The sequence below is a fragment of the Erpetoichthys calabaricus genome, chromosome 1 (genome assembly GCF_900747795.2).
Source record: "Erpetoichthys calabaricus chromosome 1, fErpCal1.3, whole genome shotgun sequence".
Classification (NCBI taxonomy): domain Eukaryota; kingdom Metazoa; phylum Chordata; class Cladistia; order Polypteriformes; family Polypteridae; genus Erpetoichthys; species Erpetoichthys calabaricus.
The window spans coordinates 274,086,064-274,112,481 of NC_041394.2; the positions used below are offsets into that span (position 1 = coordinate 274,086,064).

Below are 26,418 nucleotides of genomic sequence, written 5' to 3' on the forward strand. Positions count from 1 at the left end.
TGGTATAGGACAACTTGGAGATTGTTGTGGATGAAATGAAAAAAATGCATTTATGTCCTGTAACTGAGGACGAGCAAAGTAATCAAAGTTACCAACTGTCTCATCTTCAAATTTCTGCTGCTGAGTTGCTGTGGCCTGTTTAATCTGCACCTGAGTAGACTCTTCTCTTTTATTCACACTTCCCTCAGTATCCCTATCCCTATGAGACTCATCTGCACCTGCATTACAATAAAAAACAACATTCTGTAAGGCTTTAACAAGACTGACATGAAACATGCTTTTAACAAAACATTTAAGATTTTTCTCATTGTCAAATAGTTTTATTTTCCTTCTATTCACTTTCAGTAGTGGATTTTGTGTATTTACAAACTTAACGTAGAAAAAGTATAATCAGTCTGTGGTAATATGAGGCCTAAAAGGTAGTTATAGTGAAACTGAACTAATGCATCCTATAATAAGCTCCACAACTAAACCCTTCACAGTGACAGCAGCACTTTCTCTGGACACACTAGGCCTATCCCCTCCTGGCTCAGCTTCTGATGGCACATAAAAACTAAATCGACCTTAATTAGAAAGTTTTCTGATCAGGTCAAAGCAGATTTATTTGTGATGCCAAATCATTCATAATCTCTGGGCACTTTTTATATTGGCAAATATTACAGCATATAATGTATAATAAACTTTATCACAATGTTCACTCAGAGAGTAATCCTACCTGCTCCCTTTGAAATGAAGGCTTTATGGCTGCTGCTTGGTTCTGGCTTTTCAATATCACCAGCAGAAAATTGGGATGGAGTCTGCTGCTCAGGGGATAGAGGATCACAAAAGTGTCTCATTTAGGTGGCATCAGTGTCACAATAAGCAGTCCATCCATCCATCCATTATCCAACCCGCTATATCCTAACCACATGGTCATGGGGATCTGCTGGAGCCAATCCCAGCCAACACAGGGCGCAAGGCAGGAAACAAACTCCGGGCAAGGTGCCAGCCCACCGAAGACAATAAGCAGTGCTCTAAACAAAATATAGCACTGTCTGCAAATTACTGTTTAAGTTTATGAATCATGTAAATTAATTATGTGGTGCTATGGCATATAAAGTAGTCTGAGTGGTACGAACAAATGCTTTTCAAATTCGTAGCTTACTTACTTTTTTCACCGTCTCCACTTAGACTTTTGCTCTCAAACCGAGGGTTTTTAATTAAAAAGCCACTCAGTTTGGCACATTTGGCTGCATCATTTTCAAGTGTCTTCCGTTTTTTTATTCTCGTCTTTTCAGCACCACCTTTACTTTTTTTTACCATCCATCTACTTTCGGGCGTCTCTCAGAGGAACGTAGCTCGGTAACTGCAGATCCTCTCTACTATAAGGCTGTGGGTAACAGGCAATCAGCCCTACACACCAGCCTCTGTGTGATTGGCTGGTTGTGGTCACATGGCACATGTTAAAGCGGGTTACACAGTGAGTGCTGGCTGACTGTACCTGTGAGTGCGGAAGCAGTAGGTGCAGCATAGTATGTGACATGTTTGTTGAATCTGATTTAACACCGGCCCTCGCGGGCCATAAACCCAGCTGGCCCATTGGGAATTTTCCCATTTCTCCCGATTAGCCACTTCGGGCCTGGTTGGAGCCCATGGGGGTATTTTTCGTACGTGGATTACTCGCTTAGCCGGATGTAATTGTTGACGATTTGGCCTGATCCTGGATCTGTCGGTTTTTTGAAACTCTTGCTGGAAGTGTTGTCATAGCAACGCATCCAAATCCGCAAACCTGCTCGGAGCAGGTTTGTTCTGCGGAAACAAGGATTAGTTTACACACGTGATCAGTGACGGTGTGGAAGTCATCCAGTCAGGGCTTCGCCGTTCATGAATGAGCGACCAATTGATATTGATGTGCAAATTATAGGAAGAGAATTTCATATAAAGAGGGTTTTGCGCGATCGGCAAGATCCTTTATTGCCCCCGGAGGAAATTCTGTACGAAAGATACCGCTTTAGCCGAGGGGGAATATTGTACCTCAAAGATTTATTAGCTCCGTATATTCAAGTCAAACTCGGCGAAGTCGGGCTCTCACAACCACACAGACAGTAGGCATTGCTTTGAGGTTTTTTGCAAGCGGCACTTTTTTATATACTGTAGGCGATGCGGAACATCTATCGAAAAGTGCAGTTTGCCAGGCAATTCGTAAAGTCTGTTTGGCTCTGAAACATTACCTTCAGGTTTTCATTGTGTTTCCTGGACACCTGCGTGTGCAAGACAATAAAAGAGGTGTTTCATGCCATTGCAGGTAGGTAATACACAGGCTAAAACACCCACAGTTCCATAAAGAATCTCAATCAGCCTAACATTCTCATTACCAGGATTTCCAAATGTGATTGGGTCACATGGAACTGATCAGAGTGGAGTTTGATCAAACATTATTTGGAAAATGTACCTCTCCTCCTGATGAATAATCAGACACAGTGTCTTCATCAAATATTTGACCTTCGTTAATATCTCGTTGGTCAGACACAGGTTCGAGGGATATGACATTCCCTGCAACTGACCCAACAAAAAAGAGGGCTATATGGAACATACCTATAGCACACATGGAGGACAAATATGCAATGACCATCCTTTACCTGAAATGAAGTGACCACTGCATCCTGCCACTGCTTCTGAGGAGGAGCTTCCCCCTGGAATGCCCTCAGAAACAGGGCGATGGGCATTTTGCTGGAGAGCCAACTCTTCTGCAGGGGTTCGGTCTGGACCGCGTGGACCTCCACCTGTTTTTTGCTTGTCTGCCTCCTTATTAGCTTTAAAATTAATGTTTTTTATATTATATATGATTCTTTATGTCAACAATTCTTTAAATAGTTATATACCAATATTTACCAGTTTGAAGTATATTCTTGTACTTCACTTTAACCTGTTCCCATGTTCTCCTTGTGCTCACGTTTGATCTGGAATTATGACATATTAAATAATAATTAATCTGACACATAGGAAATGAAACGCTGCATTCACTAAGTACAATGTACACTACTTAGCATTTAATTTTTTCGGCCACTTTTTGCCAGCCGTCTTTTCTGGTCAGGGCTGCTTTTGCAGTGTTACCCCTTGTGTATATTAAATCTTGAAATTCTTCATGTCCTTCGAATAAAAGGTCTTGCGCCGCGTGTGTGAAAAAAAATGCGCCCGTTCTTTCGTCATTTTGTTACAGCCTATCAAAGACTTGCTGATCATGTTCTCTAGACTCAATATATATGGGCTTTTCACTCCGCGCGGGGGCGCGCATTCATCTCGTATCATTAGATCCAGCTACACTAATCTAATACACGGCTGCGTTTGAAAAACCGAATTATCTGGATGAGTTTCACTGGCATTAACTCATTCAAGATGAGGCACTTGATCTCGGATGGTTTAAGCGACGTACGAAAAATACCCCCCATCTTAGCAAAGCAGAAACAATCCCTGGACAAGGCACCAGCCCATCACGGAAAATAATGTAATTTACAAACATATTTCTAAGTAATATGCAGCAATTCACTAATATAACAGAATTTCATGAGCTTCAGCTAGCAGCAATGATAGGTTTAGCCATATTTGTATAGAAGCTGTGGGTTCATATACACATGGTATGAAATGCACAATAGTGATGCTATCAAAAAAAGCCTAACATAATATAAAATGTAAACAAGCCTGAAAATTTATTATTTGAATCTGGACTATATGCCAGCAACATCAGGTACAAGGCAGGAACCAGTCCTTTATGGAGCGTCCTGATTGGTAGATCTCAACCAAACCCCCTCACACCAATCAAATGAAAAATTCCAGTTGGCCAAATCTGCATGTCTTTTATGATGCAGGAAGAAACCAGAATAGCTGGAGAATGGACAATGGAGTAATATGTAGACTTCATACAGTTAGTGTCCTGTGGGGGTTTGAACGCAAGACTATAAAACTATAATGCAGTAGCCCACGTGAAATTTAAATGAATAAAATAATAAACTGATTTTTTATTATTTGTGTTGGAAATATTCAGATCCTAGATAATACATTAAATATTTTCACACCAATATTTAACATTTTCTATCACACAAAGAACCATAGACACATGGAATAAGTTACCAACAAGTGTAGTATGACTTTAGGGAATTTTAAAACTTGACTTAATATTATGTAGGAAAAATTAGGCCAATGGTATTGGTAAACTTTCTTGTACTGAAAGGCCCACTTTCACCAAAACTGATCTAATGCTCCAGTTTCATTCTACACAGAGGGAAATTCTGGTAGTAGTGTAGTTCTAGTAGTCAAAATTATTTTAAATAATAAAGTAAAAATGATTTTGCACCCAGGAGATGTGGAGCAAGAGGAAAAACATGACCCTGTAAAACTAATGGCTCTTTAGTACTGAAAAAGTGGAGGTAATTGTGCAGAAAGGACACCCATACAGCCTGCTTAAAAAGTGTCCTTTAGAAAATGTTACAAAATGATTGCAAATTGAGTATAAGTGTTTGCTTTGTGGGATTAGTTTGAAAAGGAACGCTTTAACAATATGCTCTGAGGCTGGGGTGGGTTGAGTGGGTGCGATGATGGGGGATTATTATTATTATTTTTAGATACTGACATTTGTTGCCACATGGGAGGAAATTAGGCAGGCACTGTCTTTATGTACAACTTGATTTCTGCATTTACACTACTTTTTGTCTATATTTTTAGTCATATTAAGAAAAGTCTAACAAAATATCTTTAACAGACCGATTGGATATATATAAGAGAAAACAACACAGCCAGAAATATAACAGTATTTTACTGTCTGTTCAATCTTCTTTGGAAAAGCAATCCATCTGGTCTTTTTTTTAACATATAGCATCTCTTCAGGCAACATCAAGCACAAGATGGAAACAAGGGCCTGAAAGGTCCTCAAATTCATTACAGATCACATCGCATCAGTAGAGCCACCAGTTAATCTAGCATGCACATACAATATTTGGAATATGGGATGAAACCTGTTAAGAGCTGTCTGTGGCTCCACCCTTAGCCATATAATCTGCCCCTGTAAACTGCTTTGGCCCCTCCTATCGGTGTCTGTTGCCAAGCAATGCTAATCAGGTGGCAGTCACATGATGGGAGGGGCAGATTAAATGAAAGAGGGATCCTTTTCTAGCCACATTTTCTAGCTTTGTGTAGTCTGCATTTGCCCTTTTTGTGTACAGTATTTGGATTATTTTTATTTGACCATTTTGTCTGTATTTGAATTGTAATCTTTATCTCACCTTTTGGTACCTTTACTTGCTTATATTTTGTATGATCTGTTTTTGGCAATTTGCTTGTTCTAATGACTGTTCTTTGTATTAAATAAACAACAGTTGTTTTTTGTTCTTGTATGAACTTGGTTTATGCTGCTAGTGTTGTGATTTTGTTGTTTCTGTATTTATGTTTTTTTATTGATAGTTTCATTTTGCTGACTTTTCTTGTCTCCATGGTTTTTTTTAGTATGTAGTATTCATTGTTACTATTGGTACTATTGGATTGGGGATTTGGATTAATTTTTAACTGGGTGATTGTTTTACTGTCTTTTTTTATTATTAATGATGACACAATTTTGTTCACTGCTTTCTTTGCATCCCCTCAATACCATGTGATGTCAGAATCCTTCTAGTATAAATATGGTGGTAAATGATCGGTTCAGTGTCAGTCAGTGAATGAAACTCTGTTAAAAAGAATTCTGGCATAGAATAGCTTCAAAGAGGTTATTGATAGGTTTGCTTCTGTTTTGATCAAAACTTTGTCTTTCCAGTCTTAAGACTATGATGTTTATGCTTTTCCCAGATAAGCTTTCCTCTGCCTGTTCTCTTGTCCAGTTCTTTTGGCACTCATCCTCTGGTCTTCCATATATAAACAGGGTTTGTGATGCACCCACAGCAGCTACATGCAACTTTTGTGGTGGTATGTCCATCCCATTGCAGCAGCTCGATTTTTATACCAGAAGGGTTTATGCAAAGGAAAAACTGCATGAGCTTCAGCCTCTGTCACCATGTCTGTGGCTGACAAAACTATTCAGAGAAAGTCAGTAAGAAGAGTTGGAGAACATTCCAACTGCGTAGACTGTGACTATGCTGAAACTGCATTAGAAAAGCAGCCTCACTAACCGCTACAACACTATGCTGTAGTACAAGAATATTAATACTAAAAATGGCAATTAACTTTTTGCCAGTATAATTTAACAACCGCTCAATAAAATTAATTATTGCTACACAGTGTGAATGTAGACCACTCTTCTGACATGTGCCTCTTTCAGAATATTACCAAAGAGTTTAAAAGCAGGCAAATGTATTTAATAAAGTTGCTACTCCGCTAGGTGTTTCTAGATATGGGTAATTCATGTTGGCCATGTAGAGTGGCTAATCCACTTGTATGCCTTTTAGGATTATTTCAAAGCCCTCTCCCTTCTTACTTGCTTTCTCTTTCTCCTTCTACCCTGGCCTGCTTTTCATATTAGTAAAGCCTTTACCCTAAACACTCCTCCCATCTCACACTTCCTCTGGCTTAAGGAAGCTTTCAACTTTGCCTTGCTGTCACGTTCAAGCCCTGCATTGCCTTTCAAAGTATTGTGTAAGGTTACTGGGACACTCTTACGCCCCAGCTCTCAGGTCTCAGTTATGTCTGAAGGGCTGAATCTTCGAAGCAGCTCATATTTTAAAGAGACCATACTGTATGTAGCAGTTGGATAGGTTAGGTTGTATTAACCTTCTGCTCAACTAGTCCTCACAATGGGGCACCATCTTCACCACTTTCATGCCAAGACACCATATATTTCCACTATTTAACCAATTTCACCAGGAGAGGTTTTGTTCTCTTATCAGCCCTCCATGGCTTTTCTGTCCCCCTGTATGTTTCTTGACTTCTACACTGGTGCCCTTTCGGTTATATTTCAGGGCACTATGGTATACTGTTCTCTTGCAAACTCTATCTTCACATGGTTCTTTCCATACCTCCATGGAAACATGTTCTTTCACCCTGTGAGACCTATGCTAATGCTAATTATGGTCTTGTCCCTGGAACCTTTTTACAATGTATTTTTGGTGCTCTGGCCTGTTAGGTAAAATTCTAGTTTTGCAACTCACGGACACTTAAATGGAATGGATGGGTTTCCAAATGCAGATTCAACTTTTTTTATTATTTTATTATGAACATTTAAGAAAATAAATGAAAATCTTTATATACGCAGCATGTAAACATTAAAGATGTCTTCTTTTAGAAACTAATAAAATGCTTTCATTTTTTAAAAAATTTTTTTTTACAATTGAAGATTGGGAAGGTTAAGTGACTTGCCTAGACGGCAGTCATTTGCATGGATTGAAATGGTAGCCTTGTGACTGAAAGTTCAGTGCCCCAGTCGTCAGGTCATACTCTCTGCAAATTCATACTTCCACTCAGTGTCAGATCCATCCATCATTGAACCCACAAAGCCCAGTTCCAGGTTGTGACAGCATCAGGCACATGGCAGCCAGCAGCCCTGTGTGGTATGTGCCATTTCATTGCTCACTCATGCTGGAGCAGTTTAAATTGTACACTCAGTTTTCACACATTGGTGGGGGAACTAGAGAAGATAGGCATCTGGGTTCAGTTTAAATGTTAGGGAATTAACATTCTCTTTTAAAGGTATGGAGTTCAAGGCAGAAAAGCTTCACTTAGTGCTGGTGAAAGTGATATCTTCTCCCTTGATTTCAGTCACCACTTTAAAGTGTGCTGCTAATATTTAAGCCTATATGTGTTTCAGATTGGAGGTGGCATGAAAGGCTGAAGGAAAAAAAAACTGACAGATTCTAATTTTAGACATTAGCTTCTTAGGATTGTCATTAGAAATGAGTTTTGGTGTCATGGTTTAGGGATTAGATTTGATGGATCTCTTGTTCACTCCTGAAAAGAATTAAAGAGTTTTTTTTTCTTCTTCCCGGAAAGCTATAAGATATAAGCCAGCCATTTTTCAGCAAGTTAAACACAATTTAAAAACTTCAATTGTTATAAAACTTTAATGTCATGATTCTCCTACAATACCTTCAGCAATATGTGGAGTAAAAGATAAATCGTCTCTAGCCATTATTTTTCTGAAGCTGTTCTGTTTATTTCAGAACTGGATGCCTTTCCGGGAAGAATGTGTGCAGGACAGGAAGTGACCAGTCCATTACAGGGGGCCCACAAACACAGGCTCGAGAAATTTTGTGACCAGGTTTTATGATTTTAAATAGTGTCAGGAAACAATGCCTGTTAAGAGTAATACACACAAATAAATGCAAACTTTTCAGGGTCAGTATTAATATAGGAACAAATGTAGTTAAGCAGAAAGTCAAAACTTCAGTTTCTCTTGTACCCTCATCAGTATCACATCCATTCTTCCATTTCATCTACCTGCTTTATGCAGTCTTAAGGCTAATCAAGTGACACTGGAAGGGAGAAACCTTAAAAAATGATTAATTCAGTCATTACTTATTTCTTTAGGGAGAAGAGAGTTTGAGCTGGTAAAGTCAGACAAACTACTGAGACCAGTCTTTGATGGAGAGCCAGTCCATTGCAGGATGCCCTCACATATACATGTTTACTAACTTATACTGGGTCACTAGTTAAACTAAAACTGCACTTGTTTGGAAAGTAGAAGGAAAACCGTAGCACCTGGACAGATGAAGACACTGGGAAAATGTGTCAACTCCATATTGCGAGAATTTCAGTGCATTCCATTGGGAGGAAGCGCCAACCAATGCTCCAATCATCAGGAACCAGAAAATAAATATTGTTTAGAAACTGAGATTGGCCTAAATGTACACATAATTATTCTGCATGTATATTTTGCAAAATAAATATTATAAACTTACTAATATCATGCAGAAGTGTAGTTTTCTTTTTTACTCTTGTCTTTCATTCAACAAATGTTTATACATGCATTCCTGTCTAAATCTATTAAACCCCTTATAGGTGAGTTTTAGTTTCCTATTGGCTTTATTGACTAAAACAAATACATAAAAGCAGTCACTCTCACATCCCATTGTAATTTTTTTCTCTTACAGCATGCAGTAGTTTAACTTTATTTTCTTCTACAGGACATTACTTTTCAAGTGCTCCAGGGAAATTACTTGCTTTCCTCTTTTCACTGGTTCTTCCTATAATTTCTTTTCTGCTGTCATATTCCAAAACCTTTTTTGCTGATCTCGACCATCTCTTATTTTATTTTCTGTTTCTAGCATGAATTACGTTTAAAAGCCTGTCATATTACTCTCCTCTCTTTAACTGAATGAACCATTTTTCTGGCTGAAATACATGTGTCTTGCTTCTAATATTAGCCTAAATTATAAAGTCCTGCCCTTTCTTTCTAAGATAGCCATCATATTTCACTCACTTCCAACTTTATCTATTCCATCAAATGATTTATGTTCATATTCTTTATACTAATTGTTCCTTTGTGAATCTGAATTACACTTTTTCAAATATGAAATTTCTTTTAATTCTGTACATAACTCTGTTTTGACTTTTGAATGTCTTTTTCTTGACAATAAGTAATACACTCTGGTACTTCTTCTTCCCATATTGTGCATTGTTTGATTGTGTTTCCCCTTCTTAAGCTCTTTTTTAGTTAACCCTCCTCATCTTTTCTACTTTTTACTTATTTCCTGTTGTTTCTTACCCTTTACATCTTTATCTATACATACTTTGAGCTTATCCTTTCTTATTCAGTAATCAATCAACTAAGCGATCAACAAATCATTCTTTCAGTTATATAGCACCTTTTGTAGGATACACCATCACCATAGACTTTACACAGTGAACAAGGATATTTTTCAAAATATACAGTAAATATAAGACTCACCAAATACATTGTAAAATAATAGACTAAAGTCTACATAAGTACATAACATTAGAAAAGTACAGTGGAATAGATATACAATGTGAGATGAAGTATTGTTGAGTCAGAATCAATATATAAGTTACAGAATAGTAGTTTAAAAATCAACACATTTTTTCTTTCATAAATAGTTGTTTTGAAAATACTATATTTTGGTAATGTTCCTTGCAAAGACCTTAAATGAATTAAATATTATCTTAACTTCCAGACAGCTTTGGATTCACAATACTGCTTAACCTTCTAAGACAGTGGTTCCCAACTTTTTCTACGATCTGTACCCTTAGAAAATGTTTGATTTATGTTCATGCCCCTTACAAAAGTAATATCACATTTCAAGGTGATAAAGTAAAATTTAAAATTTTTGAACCACAAATTAAACTACATACAGTACTGCGGGTGAACAAATTGAACTGAAAAAAAAATAAGCTTTTAAATATAAATTGAGCAATTTACCTTAATAAATCTCAGTAACCTTGTAAATGTGTCTCCTGTGAAGCTTGAACATTCGATTAATGATCCAGGAGTTGGGGTATCCCGTGAAGAATCACGTGCCACAAGGAAATGACGCAAAATCAATGATCGAGGTATTTGCGGGATTGGAGACCCCCATTAATCAACAGGTGCTGGTGCGCCACTAAGCAATGAAACACAGTTGACAAGCTTTGTCCCACGATACCATCCTGCTCTGCAGCTCAGAAACAGATGTGCCACCCATTCAAAATTGTTGTGCTACTGCCAGGACTGCCAAAAAGAAGAGATTGGATAGTGTAAGCAATAGATGTTGAATCCAATTCAGTCTCCCTTGCCCAAAACAAAAACATCAATCAAACCTTCTCTGTGGATCATTGCAAGGTTCAAATTCTATTCTCTTTAAAGATGTTATTGGCCTTTATGAATACTCTGCCCTCAGCAAGGAACACATTTCTGTGGCTTATTCGCAGGTGACAATTGAGTGTGCAGTGCTTGATTCTTTTCATATCATAGAACAGGAGCACTAACTAAGAAATGACCAACAAATGATGGCATACTGCAAAATACCAGTTGCATCACACTAAAGCTGGACAATGCACCTCACTCAATTTTGGAGAATCAAGACACAGCTAACCTCTTTGTCATACTCCCTGAAATGCCATCTCTCACACCCACTGGGGGTGTTAGCACCCCAGGTTGTGAACCCCTGTTCTAAGAGCACCTGATGGGATTTCACTGCCAAATGAACAATCTGATGTGATAACTTACAATATTAGCATGTCACTGGATCTTGTTCTGCTGAAAGAGTAACCCGCCTTCTATAACACAATGAGAAAAGGGTGTCATAATCTGCTCATATTCAGCCCAACAAAGCTTGCCAGTCCTATCTACTTATTTCTTCCAAAAAAAATCAAGTTCCATCCATCCATCCATTTTCCAACCCGCTGAATCCCAGCCAACACAGGGCGCAAGGCAGGGAACCAATCCCGGGCAGGGCGCCAACCCACCGCAGCTGGAAGTGTATATTTTTTATGAAATAATTATTATTTTAAAAATCAAGTTGAGTTTTGTAAGTCCCTAAAGTCCCACTGTCTACCACACTACTTGGTAGCTTATTCCAAGTGTCTATCGTTCTTTGTGTAAAGAAAAACATCCTAATGTTTGTGCGAAATTTACCCTTAATAAGTTTCCAACTGTGTCCACATGTTCTTGATGAACTCATTCTAAAATAACAGTCTCAATCCACGGTATTAATTCCCTTCATAATATTAAACACTTCAATCATGCCAACTCTTAATCTTCTTTTGCTTAAACTGTATAGGCTCAGCTCTTTTAATCTTTCTTCATAATTCAAACCCTGTAGCCCAGGAATCGGCCTAGTCGCTCATCTCTGGACCTTTTCTAGTACTACTATGTTCTTTTTGTAGCCTGCCGACCAAAACTGCACACAATACTCCAGATGAGACCTCATCAGCGTGTTATAAAGCTTGAGCATAACCCCCTTGGACTTGTACTCCACACATCATGCTATATAACCTAACATTCTGTTTGCCTTCTTAATGGCTTCTGAACACTGTCGGGAAGCTATGACTCCTAAATCCTTCTCATAAGGTGTACTCTCAATTCTCAGACCACCCTTTATGTATTCAAACCAAACACTTTTACTTCCTATGTGTAATACTTTACATTTACTGACATAAAATTTCATTTGGCACAAATCTGCCCAAGCCTGTATGCTATCCAATTCCTTCTGCAATAATATAACGCATTCCAAATTATCTGCTAATCCCCCTGTTTTAGTATCATGTGCAAACTTACACTAACTAATAAATGACCTACAAATGATGGCACACTGCAAAACACCATGCTTAATCTCTGCTAAGCCTTGAGATGCTTGATATCCATTAGCGATAATTTCACAGTGAATCCTAAAAATTTTGTTTGGTTTTTGAATGGGTGAGACAATTAAGGTTGGTTCTGAACTAAATGTATTGTGTGTCTGATTGATTTAATTTGTAATTCATTAATTGTCAATGTGTTAAACAAATGAAAAATACCATTTTAACCAAGTACATTTACCAGCAATAGAGATGAGGCAACTCTTTGAGAGAAATTTGAATGATTCCACCAATAGCTCCTTTTGAACACAGAGTACCTAGGAAGAGACTTAGAAAATAAGAACATAACAAATTTGACAAACGAGAGGAGACAATTCAGTCAATCAAGCCTGTTTATGTAGCTAATAGCTAAGCTGTCCCAATATCTCATCCTGAATCATCTTAAATGTTGTCAAGGTTTCTCCTTCAACTACATATCTTGTAAGTTTGTTCTAGATTCTCAAAACTCATTGCGTAAAGTTTCCTGGTGTCAGTCTTAAATGCATTTCCCCTTAATTTCCACTGGTGTCCTAGAGTACTTAATTCAATGTTAACTTGAAAGAATTCTGATGGATCAACTTTACCAATGCTGTTGAGAATTTTGAAGACCTGGATGAAATCCTCATGCAGTCTCCTCTGCAGAATGAGCCTTTAGAAATATCAGATATAAGTTGTCTAGCATGTTGGTAAGGTACATGTAACAATGAGGAATTGAACCGATTAGCTTTATAAGACAGAAGGAGAATGTTAAACATAAAATCTCATAAATATTCTTTCTCCTTTGCCTTAATGAATCTCTCATCTTCCATAGCATACAGTGCACATCTCCTTCTGCAATTTTCCTTTCTGTCTCTCCGTTGCACCTTCACCAAGAAAGTCACTTCTCACTCTTCTACTTACGTCCATCCTTAAAACCACTTAATTTGATCATTGCAGGTCTTTCTTTAATTCTTTCAGTCAGTTTTTTAAGGTGTACCTATTTTCTCATTCTTTTTTGTAACTTCTCTTATATTAACTTAATTTTTGCCATTCTGACTTTTTGTGCAGCACTTGTAACTGATAATCTATTACACTATCTTATCCTTTTCATCAAAGAAACCTCTAAACTCTTGTCCTTTAATGTAGTAACCATTACATTCTTTTTCTCCTCTTCTCCAGTATCAATTAATTACTTTGATTCATGTCCTCAATATATCCACTTCTAGTCTGATGGCTTTTCTACAGTCTTTCTTCAATATATTCAGACACTGATCCTCTCTTTTCCTTTCAGTTTTATTAATGTAATTACTTTGCTTAAGTATGTTTTGCTCTTTTAGTCTTCCTCACCCCGCTATTTTCTTTTTCTTCCTTCAATGCTTCTTTTATTTAATTACTCAGCTGCACTTCAGGCACTTTAGAAGCCTGCTTCCGCCAAATAAGCAAACCTCAAAACAAATGTTGTTCTTATGATTCAGACTTTTCTGTTGCCTTCCTTCTTCTGTGTACTACAGGTACATCATGTTTACTCAAGTTGCTATCTAGGTCAGCAGTTTGCTAGGTTGTAACTGTTAGAACATCCTATGTAGTGATGAACCTGACAACCCAGGGCATTAAGATGCTACCTGCTGTGAAGCATGCATTGTTTGACTCTTTTGGGTTTTAAAGAAATGGTGGACTCTCACACAGAGACAAATATATCTGTTAAGTACAGATCTGTGCAAAGGAGACCATGATGGAGTACAGTTGGGGTGAGAGTGTGGTTGATCCACAGTTGCTCCAGTAATACTGTATTATAATACTATTACTATGTAATAATATCATATGAGTTGCACAATGATGTAATGGTAAGTGCTACTGTCTCACAGATCCGACATTGTGTATTCAGATCCTATGTCTAATTGTTGTTTGTGAGTTTAATGTGAAGTGAATTTAAACTGGGCTGGTGTGTTTGTGCCTGAGGCAGCCCTATGATAAACTGGTGTTGCTTTCTTCCTTGGTGCCATGATAGACTATGGTGCCCATGACCCTGATTAAGTGACATTGAGTACATGTCTCATTTAACTTTCAGGAGTGATGTGCTAAATTGTAAAATAAATACTATATGTATTGATGTGTATGTGTTTATAAACTGCTCAAAAAAATTAAAGGAATGGGAAAAAAAAATTTCATTGCAGCAATTCCAAATCGTACTCAGTAGTTTGTATGTCCCTCATGTGCTTGTATGCATGCCTGGCAACATCAGCGCATGCTCCTAATGAGACGACGGATGATGTCCTGGGGGAACTCCTCCTAGATCTGGACCAGGGCATTACTGAGCTCCTGGATAGTCTGAGGTGCAACCTGGCAGCATCAGATGCTCCGAAACATAATGTCCCAGAGGTGGTCTGTTGGATTTAGGTCAGGCAAGCATGGGGGCCAGTCAATGGTATCAATTCCTTCCTCCTCCAGGAACTGCCTGCATACTCTCGCCACATGAGGTCGGGCATTGTCGTGTACCAGGAGGAACCCAGGACCCACTGCACCAGCATAGGGTCTGACGAGGTATCATTCCAATACCTAATGGCATTCAAGGTGCCGTTGTCTAGCCTGTAAAGGTCTCTGCCATCCCAGACCATCACTGAGCCACCACCAAACCAGTCATGCTGGACGATGTTACTGGCAGCATAACATTCTCCACGGCTTCTTCAGACCCTTTCACGTCTGTCACATGTGCCCAGGGTGAACCTGCTGTCATCTGTGAAAAGCACAGGGCACTAGTGGTGGACCTGCCAATTCTGGTGTTTGATGGCAAATGCCAATCGAGCTCCACAATGCCGGGCAGTGAGCACAGGGCCCACTAGAGAATGTCAGGCCCTTAGGCCACCTTCATGAAGTCTGTTTCTGATTGTTTGGTCAGAGACAGTCACACCAGTGGCCTGCTGGAGGTCATTTTGTTGGGCTCTGGCAGTGCTCATCCTGTTCCTCCTTGCCCAAAGGAGCAGATACCAGTCCTGCTGATGGATTAAGGACCTTCTACGGCCCTGTCCAGCTTTCCTAGAGTAACTGCCTGTCTCCTGGAATCTTCTCCATGCCCTTGAGACTGTGCTGGGAGACACAACAAACCTTCTGGCGAATCCTGGAGAAGCTGGACTACCTGTGCAACCTCTGTAGGGTCCAGGTATCACCTCATGCTACCAGTAGTGACACTGACTGTAGCCAAATGCAAAACTAGTGAAAAAACAGTCAAAAAGATGAGGAAGGAAAAACGTCAGTGGCCTCCACCTGTTAAACCATTCCTGTTTTGGGGGTCGTCTCATTGATGCCCCTCTAGTGCACCTGTTGTTAATTTCATTAACACCAAAGCAACTGAAACTGATTAACAACCCCCTCTGCTACTTAACTGACCGGATCAATAGTCCAGAAGTTTCATTGACCTGATGCTATACTCTGATTAAAAAGTGTTCCTTTAATTTTCTTAAGCAGTATATACTGTATACAGCATATATAATACTAATACTATACTCCATAACCCTGAGCTGGATTAAACAGGTTTGGAAATGTTACATTATTAATACTATAAGGCTAATATTAAAAAATACTTTGAAGTGTAAATGCACAAAACAGCAATATATTTGCCATGACAAATTTTGCTCATCCCTTCAATTCACTTCAGATATCACCTGGACAGGACATGCTGTATTGTACATTGTTATATAATGGCACACACGAAATCCAAGGTGAAAGGTGTGCAGCACATAATCAAGAGACCCGATGAATGATAAAAGCAGCTCTCAGGTATAAGAAAAGCTTGATTCATTTTTGCTGCCTTCTAATCCATTGTTACGGCCACCTAGCTATTAGTGAGTTATTGTGTAATGACAGATAAATGATTAAGAGGAAAGACATTCTCATTGTATATTTAATTTTTCTGTGCTAAAGAATCCATTAAATGGAGCAATACTGTTCATGCATTTTCTCTTTGTTTCCTTCAGGTCAGCCCATGACATCAGCCTGGAAGAATTTGATGATGAGGATTTATCAGAAATTACAGATGACTGTGGAATTGGACTAAATTATGATTCAGATCCTTATGAGAAGGTAAGACAAAATGGGAGTGATTATGCAAATTAAAAGTACTGATGAAAAGCCACTTTATCCTTTGGTTACAAAACACCTATAAAAATGTTACATTGTGTAAGATGTAAAATTGCATGAAGTTTGGGGCAGGTAAATTGAACTTGTGTGTTTTGAAAAAGACACGGCCATAAACCCTACACCTTTACTGTCATGAGCGGGCAGTGTGCAAATGTCTAGTTTGATACAGTGGTGTTTATATTTTGAGTGTTCTGACCCAGATTTGTATGCTTATTTTATGGATTTGGTATGGGATTTCTGTGATATGTCTGTTATACTCGTATGTCCACAGTTAATGAATACATTACACTTCTCATTCTTTCCTTGGTCTTAAACATTTCAGTTCAATGGCAGGAAAATGATAATGGCCACATCTTTTAGAGTCATGAAAACTGGTTCTTAACATAAATTCTTATCACAAATCACATGTGTCCATCTTAAATTAGTGATACAGTATCTCACAGTTTTTGACCTAAAACAGTGTTCACTGCAAATATGACACACATGTAGAAATTCAGATATATATAATATTTTAGGTAACCAGTTTCAAATTGATTAATCTGATTATCTATATTAATGTGTTAAGCTGTACACAGCTACCAAATCTTTTTGCAATATTTTAACATTGACGGTCACAATAATGGAGAACAATTGTTTTGATATGAGTGTTATAGAGAATTATGAGCGTATTATCTATATATATAAAATCCCTATGTGCGTCGAGGTGTCCATGTGTGGGTGTCTTCTGATGAAGTGCGCATGCGCGGGGCACGGTGCGACTCGCGATATTACTGTCAGAGAAAGTTAGAGGCGTTTTACGGAAATACAAACCAGTATTACTGCGAGAGGAAATTAAAGGTACACAATACAGTGACGCATATTACAGCCACATACAAGCCAGTATTACTGTCAGAGGAGATTAAAGGCATATTACCGACGCGCACACCTGTATTACCGCCAGAGAAAATTAAAGGTATATTACGGACGTACAAGCCAGCGGACGTACAAGACGGTATCCTTCAATAAGGGCGCGCACATGCATCCTTCAATAAGGGCGCGCACAAAAAGGCGAGCCTCAAAAGGGCGACCTCAATTGGGCGCAGCGAATAAAGGCGCGCGTAAATAAAGATCTGCACCTTTGTTGCTCTTCACATATTCCAGAGCCATTTGAACTAAATTATCTACGAACGCCTTTATTCGCCGCACTCAATTGAGGTCGCACTTTTGAAGCTCACCTTTTTGTGCGCACCCTTATTGAATAGAGCCGTACAAGACAGTATTACTGTCACAGAAAATTAGACACACAATACACAGCGGCAGCCCACGAAGAACGGTCAGCTCGGCAAGTAAACATCAACAAAAGAAAGGCTGAAAGAAAGAAAAATACGACCAACAAAAAAAATGAGGTCAAAGTCCCTTGCCATTTAATATAGACTGTTCCTACTAATTTTTATGCACTACTGTTCTAGCGCCCGTTATTGTAACGGCCTAAATGACTAGTTGTAAATATTGTGAGACTTACCAGCTACGTTTACTAAGTAAGTTCATCTACTCCCACCCTTGAAGATTAATACAAACACAGATACACACATACACATAGTGATCCTATCCAGACAAAGTCTCCAGTGGGGCCCAATTACCCATCATTCCACAGTATTCCACAGCTACATACGCATTCACTGAGATCCCAGCCAGACAAAGTCTCGAGTAATGCCAATGGTAGTCACTCTGCAATATTCTGCATAGGGATACAATGTCACCAGCACTAACAAACATGTGGGTTTCCTTGTACCATACATAAAAGCTCAATTCATTTAGTTATATGCCATTTACCAACCAAACAATGTCTTACTTTTATCGCAGTTGTTCTGATTATTGATAAATCAACCTCACAGTCTTGATAAACCCTTTGGGCAGAAAAACAGCAATCTTACCCACACTAGGTGCCCTTTTATCATTTCAATCACTTTAATAATAACACTAATAATAATAATTCAATTTAAATGAAAAACAAAGTATAGAAAATGGGAAGAAGACCATGGTAAGATGAGATCACTAGTATGATATTTACATCAGGGCTCCTTATCTGTTTTCTGTTTGCCAAACAAGCAACAAATGAACTTTTGACTAAATAAAATGACCATAATGGCAATACATGAAATTAAGATTGATTGGTGCTTTAGAAACTTTTTTAGGTGACCTCTTCTATCATATAGTTGTGTACACAGAATTTGTATTAGCCAGGCCCATTGCTTCATGCTTTTGCTGATTAATCTGAAAATTTGCTTTTCTCCTTACATCTATTTTGCTTGTATAAACACTGCACTGTGTTCTGGGTTAGGGTGCTACAATATACTATACACAAAATATAATACATTCATATTGACAAACACTGTCCACTCTGGCCTGCATGGCAAGCTTTCAAAGCAAGAAGGGTAAAATAAAGGATCTGCAATCAGGAATTGCAGTCTACTGTTGCTTGTCCATTAAATTATTAACCACTGCACATTTTGCCAATGCAGTGGCTGGTTGACACAAGAGGAGTTCAAACGTGAGTGCTTTCATGGAAAGAAAGGATTCAGCAGTTTCTGGAGTTTTGACACACTTTGAAGGACGAGGAGGTTTGTGTTAAGTAAATCCACATATCTTCAGAGGGCTTCAATCCATTACTAATTTAGCTGATGTCACTTTCAAGTTTTTAGGATCATGCACTGTTAATATTTTTTTAAATGTATTTCATTATCTCCACTTACATTTTGTTGAACTGCACCCATGGCTGTTGAGCTGTGATGTTCAAATTCACCAGTTATGTTATAGCACGTGTTTTGCTTAAAGGTTTCTGGTGCACAGTTCCTGTTAGGAATTTCTTAGTGACCCCTTCACCTCTCCAAAGTCTGTCTGATGGCAGTTTTGATGAAACTGTTATTGAAATAAAGATTAACCATGACATGCCATGCTTACTGTGATTTGCAGAGATGAATGATCCAGCAAAGAAATAATGTTAGGAAGCTGTTTCCTGTTATCTGTCCATTGTTAACAAAGGCTTGCACTTTAAGATGAAACCTTGCACAAAATGCAGAAAGTCATGAAATCCTATTTTGCTTCAACAAACGAGAGCCATTTACAACATGAATCGTTATAGTAGGGGGTTTAAAAAAGCAGGTATTTTTGAAGCCAGCACATGACTATGTGTTTTACTTTCTGAATGGTCTCTAGGATCAGGAAGGTCCCCATTTTTGTGGTCTTCACTCAGGACAGATTGTATATGTGATCTGCGACTCTGAAACTGTACAACCAATCACAATGTTCATACCATTGACCAGATGTTGTAATAAGGATAAGCTGGCAAGCAGAACATATAAATAATACAGAATCTCATTTACTACTTATATTTTTCTCTTCATTTTGTTTTAATACTTGAAAATATTCCTTACTTTATTAATATTTTGTCAGTTTATATTCAGTATGTAAGTGAACTGTCTAGGCAAGAAGTGCTTTAATTACTAAATAACAGCAAAATCCAATGCTCAAAGGCAAGACCAAAAAAACTGAGCCAAAACATAATCACTTATACTTAACTGGATATTAGAGGAACCCCGAAGAATGCCAAACAGGCAAAATGCTCAATCTGTGAGCACAGCCTAAAAGGAAAACCCAGGAGATTACAATCAAGTCAAATGGGGAATATTACTGGTCCATAAGTCATTTATTTTATTTGCGACAACCGCTGTCTGTTGATTGAAAAAAATGATTTTATCTCCTTTTTTATTCTCAATGTAATTTTAAACTATTGAGAGGCATTTTTGATGATCATAGTCTCAGTTATCCCACAACTTATGTAATGCGTTCTTCTTGTGCTTGCAGCTTCATTCCCTCCTTAACTTATGTAGGCTCCTCCTTCAAGTTCAGTCACCTATCCACCTACTATGTTTTAGCCTCAAATTAATCCTGCTAATAAACCTGTTTCTTCTGTTGTCTCTTTCCTGCATGAACTGCCATGCCAGTCTCTTCCCCCACTGTATTATCTGCGCTCATGATCCTTCTTTTTTATGGGGATAATATTTTAAGAAACATCATGCTATGCTGTTGAAGTCATAATCACCAGTTTAGTCAAGTTCGCATTGTTCACACGTTATACTTAACACCCTGCTGGCATTTTACTTTTGTTCTCCTAATGAACCTGGATAATTTTTCTATATGTTTTGGCTTCAACAATCTGTCGTTTCATTTTGGTCTACTGTTTGCTGTCTTTTATGCTTAATTACGCCTTTTCTTAATGTCCTTAATTTTTTTGTAAGACACATCCAAACAATCACATACCACTTAAGAAGTGAAAGCTTTGTCCTGGGCTCGATAGCAGTCAAGCTTCTTTACAGTAGAAAACTTTCAGCAGCTAGAATTCATAAAGCTTAACCCACATTGATTGATCAGGAAGAGGCCACAGTTATAATAATAACAATAATTTATTTTGTTTATATGCGCCTTTCAAGGCACACAAGGACACCTTACAGAGCACATTAATAACAACAGTCACGACATATAATTAATAAAATTTTACAGTACAATAAAAGCAGAATAAATACAATAGTAAAATTAAATTTACATTTATCAGCTAAAATTTCAGACAGAATAAGCCATCTTAAAAAGATGTGTTTTAAGATGAGATTTAAAGGAAGGAAGAGAGTCGAAATTACGATGTCTTATGGGAGAGAGTTCCAGAGGCGAGGGGCCACTCGACTGAAAGCTCTAAATGGTAGTCAAGCAAGCTGGAGGTACAATAAGATTAACAGAGGAAGAAGATCTAAGGTTACGAGAAGGAATGGAGATATGAAGAAGATCAGAAAGATAAGGAGGTGCCAGATTATGGAGGATCTTGTAAGTAATAAGCAGAATCTTAAAATTAATGTGATATTCAACAGGGAGCCAGTGAAGCCACTGAAGGACAGGAGTAATGTGTTCAATAGAAGGGGGTTTGGTAATAATACATCCTGCAGCATTCTGAACCAACTGGAGTTTGTAAAGCAGTTTGTGAGGAAGACCAGAAAGGACAGAATTACAATAATCAATACGAGATGTAACCAGAGCATGAACAAGTATAGGAGTGCTGCATATAAAATATGAGAGTTACTCCAATATCTTGCTACTTTTTAAATTTCCTATTGATAGAAGTGTCTAACTGCATGTCTACTGGTTTTCTTTTGTTTTTGTCTGATGGTTTGGTAGGGTGGTTTTAAGTTTCCTCGTTTGGAGAAAGAATACTGTATTTCCAGGTGAACCAGGGATATGTTATTTCTATTTGTGTATTGTCTGGCATTTTCTTCATTTTACTTTCAGGGATGGGTACATGATTTATTTCAACACTTAATACTTGTATATTACATAATAAAATTATTAGCATACTTGGAGATTTAATCTTCATTAGCAAGTTACCTTATGTTATGGTTGCTGTTTGTAATATTGTTTCTCACTGTTATAAAATTAATACAAAATATCCAGTCTCAACTTAGTGCCATGTTTTCCCACCTGGCAACTCCTTGGCAATTCATCGCTCAATAGGTATCCATCAATCCACAAATGAAACTATTTTAGGTTTGTAATGGCTGGAGCAAACCACAGACAGACCCACACATATATACATAAATACACTCACATTTTTAACTCAACAAAAGTTGTAAAGGACTATATGGCTGAACCACCGATGGTGCTTAAAAATTACAGGAATGCCTGTTGGTGGTTATTTTTAACATTAAGCAATATAGAGGTTGTCATGCATGCATAGCTAGGGATCTTCAGGAGGGCTCAGGTAAGCCAAACACTCCCACAATCAGCAGGAGGGGGGCACTGCCATTAATAGTACCTCTGGTTTCCACCTATTCCTGCCCCTGCTTGGCACAGCCAGCTCCACCCCTTCTAGGACAGGAGGAATATTAGTGGGTGCCTAGCTATGGCAGGGCGGAGTGCTGACTCTTAGACTAGGGATCGGTGCTGGTAATCAAAGGTTGCTGGTTCAAATCCCATAAATGCCAGAAGTTATTCGTTGGGCCCTTGAGCAAGGCCCTTAACCTGAAACTGCTACGTCCTGAGTATGCATCCAGCCATGTAAGCAGCTCCTCCAACTTGCAAAGGAAAATTCAAGGGTTGGTGGCAGGATTGGCACTCCAGCTACTATAAAAAACCTCACATTGTTCAATTCTATCTGAACTAGTGTGGTACTGAGGTGTCACCTGTTGCAGGGCCGCGCTCGGGTCCTAATTTGGGATTCGTCATGTGGAGGGTGCAACAACACTCTGTATCAATGCACGCTCCTAACCTCTCTATCTCTCTCTCTAGCTATGGAGTTTGTCTTTTGACCTGCTAAGAAACCCTGAGGCAAAGAGCTTGAGGGGAAAGAAACAGACAGAAAAGTGATACTTATTTGTGTTTTGTTCGTCCTACGGGACAGTTTTTGTTTGAACTGTATATGTGGTTATTAAACAAGCTTTTAAAGATTTCTGAGAACACCAGTATTCTTCACTTCACAAGTGTTAAATACAGAAATATTCTAAAATTATTATTTTGTTAGCTTTTGCACTTGATACATTATTCTGCACTTATTTCTTATGAACCAGACATTTTATTGAAAAAAATAGATCAATCATAGATTGAGTGAATAAACTAAGCCCATTCCCAGTAATAACAGACTCGGATCATAATGCCCATTATGTTTTGTCTTATGTACTGTATCTTGGAAGTAATTAAAATCATGTTCCTACTTTTTCTGTATTAAATAAGATAAGATTTTAAGGTAAATTTCAAATGATTTTCTCTTTTCTGCTATTCTGAAAGCACCATGAGAGTGAGTGAGTGAATGTGCAGTCACCCTGTCTAAGCTTGGTTCAGCATTGCTCCTGATGCTGCCACAATAGACTCTGACTTCCCACAACCCTAAAATTGAATTATAGAACGCAAGCTTACTGCATGGAAGTTGTTTCATTGTAGTTAGCATGGGGAGCTCTTTAACAGGTTGCATTTACAGTTGCTCTGTATTAAAAGGCTGATGGTCTTTGTACCGTCTCCCACAGTGAGCTACCTGCACTAAGTGCTGCTTTTGGTCATATTCGTGTATTGACTAGTACTGTACTAGCCACATTCCCCAGGGAAAGCCAGATTTTGTATATACAGCTTTTTGTTCTGCATATTAAATATTTGGTTGGGAAGCTGTGCATTATTGCTTTGCTTCCCCTGAGAATGCTGGCAGTGAGCAAGAATTTGTGTAAGATGTGGTATGAACAGACATCAGTGACCTACTTTGGAAATATTTTCATTTGGTGTATTCTTATACTGCATTATACTTACTGGCAATTATATTAGTAATTCTGCCTAGCAACCTTGAAAAGAGCTGCACAAGACTACAAATACTGCAGGACAAGACAGTAGTCATGTTATTTAATGTACCTGCTGGAAAAACGAGAAGCTGTGAAACAACATAATGGCCTTGTGAACATTCTTCACCAAGCATAGGAGGAACTACTGCTCACTCTTATTACCTGCTCAAGTGTCATATTTGGCTGAAATATGGCTATTTGAAAGTGAAAGTGCCCCTCCCCACAGCAGGCATTTTAGATTCGGCTCATTGCTTTGATCAATTTATTTCTGATTTTGCGGTGCCTGCCTGTTTCTGATCTATTTGAGTTTTTATGACAGATAACATTTTTTGTTTGTTTTTCATATATTTATTAATTTTTCAGTTTGAATAAAACAATTATTTCTTCTCTTTGCAATATTTACTATTATACATTTATTCCTTAAAATCACATAGTATCTTTAACTTATTTATATAATTTGTCAAGCTAGCTATCTTACATAGACAAATCCAGCTACAGCTTTATACTTTCAATTATCTGAAAATATTTTGTTTATCAGTTGTATTTATCAGTAGTTGATTCAAACCCTAAAGAGGTAATGCCAGTTACAATAAGTGTATTTGCATGAAACGCAGTATAGCACAATCAATAATACTCATTGTGGCATAGACAACATTAATGCAAAATATGAACTACATTTCCTTACTAGTTTAACACTTTATCTGTTTCTTACTAGAGTATTATTTCTCACACTGGTGTGACATCTTTTCGAGCTGCTAGTTTTTAGCCATTTGGGATGTCAGTGTGGATGCCCCTTGTGTCAACTATACCCTCAGGAGAGGACTGTGAGCCTGGTGCTCTTTCTGACTTGATTTTCCACCTGATTTTCATTCCCATTTGGTCTTCTTAACAGCTGGCACTTGAAGATACATATGTGTGTGTGTGTGTGTGTGTGTGTGTGTCAGTGTGTGCACAGCAAAATCTGCAGTGTTACATGAACTCCTATATAATAGGGTTACATTTACAGTTAAAAGGTGGGAATATTGAAATTATGTGCATGCTTAAATGTGAATTTAATACTAGAGATTTTTCCAAGCAAGTATCCAAATATAGCTCATTTGTTTACATTAAATAAGGTAAGATTCAGTTTTCCTATGGAGGGAATTACATTTTTAACACTTGCATGTGTGTAATGAATATGCTATCAGGAAAAGAAAACAGTTCATAAGTTCACACTGTGTTTGGACAGAGAGGTCATTGTCTCTACTTCCTTTGCAATTTGAGAAATGTACTGTAAATGTTTAATTATTATGGTATTATGGTATGGCCATGTCTGCAGTAGAGGATGTTATGAATCACATGAGCTGATGCTATGCAGTTTAACTAGGAAACAAAATCTGCATACAATATGTTACTTTTTGGGATTTGTGGTGTATTTAACCCATGTAAACATGGAATTAATCTAAATGTTATTGTAATGTACATTTTGATAAATACATGAGACAATGACACATTTTTGAAATTCTTATCCACTTTCCAGTCTCACCAGGATTTTAAATAAGTATATTTTTGAAACTTTATGCCATATTGGGCTGTAGCATGCTAACACCACCCCACATCGCATCTTCAACTCTACTACCATAGCCATGGTTAATCATTAGTTGATCATCAGTACAAATGTAGCTGTAGCAGGGGGACATAGATGTCATGGTTTTGCAGTTTTTTCTATAGGTTTTTTTTTATTTTTTTGTTATTACTGAGATTTATTTGAATTCATTACTTTATATTTAATAATTTTTTAATCATTTTGTAAATTTCTTTTTACATCTTAACTGTTTTGTTTTACTTTACTTGCTAAATTTCTGCTGTGAAACATTCTGACCTGTCATTGTTTACACATGTCTTAAACAACTATTATCATAAACTGATCATTTCTGTATTATCTATTATTTATTTATTTTATTACATATCTTACACATCAATATTGCTGCTACTTCTTTGTCTTTGTCTTGTCTTTGCACAATGTCTTGTCTTGTTTGTGTTTTAATTTTAAATTTAAATTTTAATTCTATTTTTAATTTATTATTTGCACGTCATGTTGTTATACTGTGGACCCTGAGCTTCGCAATTTCGTCTGTCTGTATACTTGTATATGGCTGAGATGACAATAAAGTTCACTTTGACTTTGACTTAAATTCACCTCTTTATACTGAGCCTGAGGTGTAGGGCCTCATGATGGTGCAGGTCGGCCCCACACTACTGGGTGCTTCTGAGGAGCCTCTTGAACCCGCTACCGCCAATAATGTACCTGAGGGATGAGGACACGACAAACATAGCAATGGGTAGGTGAAACAGTGCCAGTGCTTTTATTAAACCAATCAAAAACCACAGTGTCCAAAACAGTGCAGTGCTATCAGTAAATAAATAATCCATAAAAACAGGGTGAAGGTTAAAAGCCGGTGTCACACACGTGTGCATGGGAGGCAGCTAAAGAGCTTGAATGAGGGTAATTCCGAGCCAGACTGGGATGTAGCAGAGTGCACTGACTCACTTTTTTTCTACAGACCGTTCACAGGAAATTCCGCCTGGTCCTGATGACGTCAAGTGTGCTTCCAACCCATTTGACGTCACTTCCAGGTCCGAGCCTATGGATGAAGACCCTTCCGGTTCCGAGCCCTCTGATGTCATTTCCTATATTGGCCTTTAAAAGCTGCCACCTTTCCCCTATTCCCTCAGTTCTATTTTGGACTCTGAATTG

The 26,418-nt window shown here is 38.0% G+C and overlaps 1 protein-coding gene across 1 annotated transcript in view; it reads left to right on the forward strand.

The window, feature by feature from the left end:
- mapk8ip2 (mitogen-activated protein kinase 8 interacting protein 2) overlaps positions 1–26,418 on the forward strand; it is a 229,654-nt gene that overhangs the window by 80,650 nt on the left and 122,586 nt on the right. Inside the window, exon 2 of the mRNA XM_051931561.1 lies at positions 16,176–16,281. Within this exon, the coding sequence (XP_051787521.1) occupies positions 16,176–16,281 (106 nt within the window). The remainder of the gene's footprint in view (positions 1–16,175; positions 16,282–26,418) is intronic.